The sequence below is a fragment of the Engystomops pustulosus genome, chromosome 7 (genome assembly GCF_040894005.1).
Source record: "Engystomops pustulosus chromosome 7, aEngPut4.maternal, whole genome shotgun sequence".
Classification (NCBI taxonomy): domain Eukaryota; kingdom Metazoa; phylum Chordata; class Amphibia; order Anura; family Leptodactylidae; genus Engystomops; species Engystomops pustulosus.
This window is the reverse complement of record NC_092417.1, coordinates 153,399,636-153,402,815: the sequence shown is the minus strand read 5'-3', so window position 1 is coordinate 153,402,815 and position 3,180 is coordinate 153,399,636. Positions and strand designations below refer to the sequence as shown.

Here is a 3,180-nt window from a genome sequence, read left to right as displayed (position 1 = left end):
GTCCAAAGTCCAATGCTCCTCTGCTCCAGAGCTTATATGCGTATTCCTTTCCCAGAATCCATAGTGGATCCCCAGTCATACGTGTTAAAGATAGAGCATGTAAAGGGTTAATCATGATGGTCTACTGACATCAGAATGTTCTAATATGAAATCATAAGATTCTACATGATTCTGATCCTGGCAACCGTGGTCAGTGTTCCATTGGCGACTGTTGGTTACAGACGTGCGTTTTAAGTGTGCAATTTTGCAAACATGGGATCTTCAAAAAAAATTAAAGAAGACCCAAATGGAGGTAAGAAGAGGAGTAGGGAGGCACTCTTATCATCAGAGCCCCCAAAGAAGAAGCCTTGCCCAGAGAGGGAGCAAGGCGAAGAGGCTGAAAAAGCCCTAAAAAACAGAAAAAGGCCAGTAAGTCCTTTTACTGGTCCTTCTCAGAAGAGGATGAGATGCGGGTCAAAGGCTGAGGAAGAGAAGGAGCCCAAGCCTGGACCTAGCAAAGTGACCCCCCCTGATAGTGGGGCTACCATGAATACGAAAAGATACACAGGAAAAGAGGTCATAGGACAGGGAAGCTTTGGACAAGTGGTGAAAGTCTGGGATGTGATAAAAAAACGCCATATTGCCATAAAAACTGTCCCCAGAGGAAAGTCATCATCGGCTGAGATGTCTCTGCGCACGGAGCAGGAGGTCTTAGAAATAGCAATTGGAAACCCATTCCTTATCCACAGCCATCTGTCCTTTACCACCAAAAAACTCTGGTACTTTGCAATGGAGTTCGCCTCTGGTGGAGATTTACTAACTCATCTTAAAACCAGCGGACGTCTCCCTAAATCAAGTGTCCAATTTTACGCAGCAGAGATCACCACCGGCATCCAATTCCTGCATGGAAAAGGATATATCCACAGGGATATAAAACCCTCAAATATCCTTATTGCCAGCTCTGGACATGTGAAACTGGCAGATTTTGGCCTGGCAGTGAAGAAAACACAAGATATTTGTGGAAAAGCTGGTACTCCCAGATACGTAGCCCCAGAGGTTCTTCGCGGAGGAGCTTACAATTTAGCAGCGGACTGGTATTCTTTTGGGGTTGTGCTCTTCCAGTTGGCCACAGGACTCCCCAGCTCCCGCTGTATCCCATCAGCTTTCCCATCCAAAGGCCTTCACAGAGACACTGCAAATATCATCAAGGAGCTGCTGGATGACAATCCCAATACACGATTAGGACTGAACGGTTGTATTAGATCTCATCCATTTTTTAAGGGCATCAATTGGGAAGACCTGGAGCAGCTGCGTATAACACCACCATATATCCCCGGAGAATCAAAATCCTGAATATCATCCAGAAAGGAGGCGGCACTGTGAGTATTCAGTCTTATAATGTATAGTAAGTTACATCTGCCTGACCTTGTTATAGGGATATTTATCTATTACAAGTTATCCACCATACAAATAGTAGGAATATACCGTTTGATCAGTGGTGGTCTCTCGCTGATACCCCAGTGATATCTTCACCAGAAATGAATGGACCAGCAATGCACAGACACAACTTACTGCTCCATTCATACACGGTACAGGACAAGATTGGAGAAGGTCCTAATGGTAGATTACTACTGATCAGACACTTTCCTCCGTCCTGTGGAGTGGGGATAAGTTGTAGTAACCAGGATACTCATTTATTACCTAGTGGTTAGACACCACATGGATGCTTAAGAGAACCGGAGATATCCATTATTAAAGTTACAATCGGGAATACAAAGCTGTACATAAAAATAATTTTTTTAGTACAACTTTAAAGGTGAATATCTCCGGTTCTGTTAAGTATCCATACAGAATCCATACAACATATTCAAAGGGAGGTTCTGCAGCTTCTATGTTCCAGGGTTCGGGAGTTATTGCATTTTGAAGTTGGTCACTGTCAAGACTTTTATAGGCGTCCTTTCTGCATGGGGCATGTACATAACCGTATGGCAGTCATGAAGGGGTTAAGCAGAGTCATGTTACAACTTCTGGAGAACATTGGTAATTTCAGCGTTAGCCAGTAACATTACTTCCATATGAAGTTTCTATTGTAACACAACAATAACCTGTAAACATGTAACTGCTCTTGTACATTTCCTTCTCACTAAGAAAATTATACTCCTTATAATAAAGTATTTATGTTTTTTTTAAGGATTCTGGTTCTTCACTAAATGCTAACACAGAGTTGAGGTTCAACTATCTCATCCTCCACTTGTGTTCTCAATCCATCAGCCCGGGGAAGCAGCGTCTTAGGCTGGACACCAGCGACATGAAATCCCTGGATAACAACCTAGAACAGGACTTGGATGTAGCCCCCTGACCTGACCACTTTTCATGTTTAGTTTTTTGGCCTTTTGGCAACTGAACCATAAGGTAAGTTTCTTTTCAATGAAATAGCTATAGCTGTATTACAGTCTGATGTGTATATAGTGTGATGTGTATATACGGTAGTATGATGTGTATATAGTATGATGTGTTGCTGGACCTGTTACATTTTATCACTTGCTATTAATTCTGTGTTTGGGACAATAAAGTATAAATGTATGTTTCTTTGTAGCCTATAGACAGAGGATGTAAAGCAGATGGCAGATGCTTTTGGATTCGAATCACCGAGTTGTGGGGCCTGACTGAGCGCGGAGATGGTACAAGCTTCTGAGCTTCGTCTGAAGACCTCTATAGTGACCACACAAGCCGACCTCAGAGTGTCACTGTGACACCTCCATCACCCCTCGCTACACACAACTCAGTCTACAGGAAAACAGAAGCTGAATCTTGTATAAAACAGCTGCCCGGCTTTTACCCGCATCAATGTAGACTGCGGGGACAACGGGAAGGCTTCACCTTGGCATTAAAGCCTTTCAGTCCAATCTCCTCTGATAACAATGGCTTTATCCGCAGAACAATAACCAGAGGAAGAGAACGTTACTGATCTTGGTTTAGTTTATGAATAAATACTTTGGTTATTAGCGGAATCTGTGGTCAGGATATTTCTATATTCTCCAGCTCATTCCTTCTGATAATATGTCCTTGTATGTCCTGTGTTGTATAACATAGAGTACACACTACATGAAGAGGGGGCGCTACATGAAGAGGGGGTGCTACATGAAGAGGGGGCGCTACATGAAGAGGGGGTGCTACATGAAGAGGGGGTGCTACATGAAG

At 43.2% G+C, this 3,180-nt stretch overlaps 1 protein-coding gene across 1 annotated transcript; it reads left to right on the top strand.

Annotated features, from left to right (window-relative positions):
* The first annotated feature begins 208 nt into the window (after positions 1–208).
* Positions 209–2,933, top strand: LOC140069003 (protein kinase C delta type-like). The gene is made up of 3 exons (XM_072114348.1): positions 209–1,358; positions 2,171–2,391; positions 2,576–2,933. The coding sequence occupies exon 1, from the start codon at positions 253–255 to the stop codon at positions 1,330–1,332; it is 1,080 nt and encodes a 359-aa protein (XP_071970449.1). The 5' UTR covers positions 209–252; the 3' UTR covers positions 1,333–1,358; positions 2,171–2,391; positions 2,576–2,933.
* Positions 2,934–3,180: the final 247 nt, after the last annotated feature.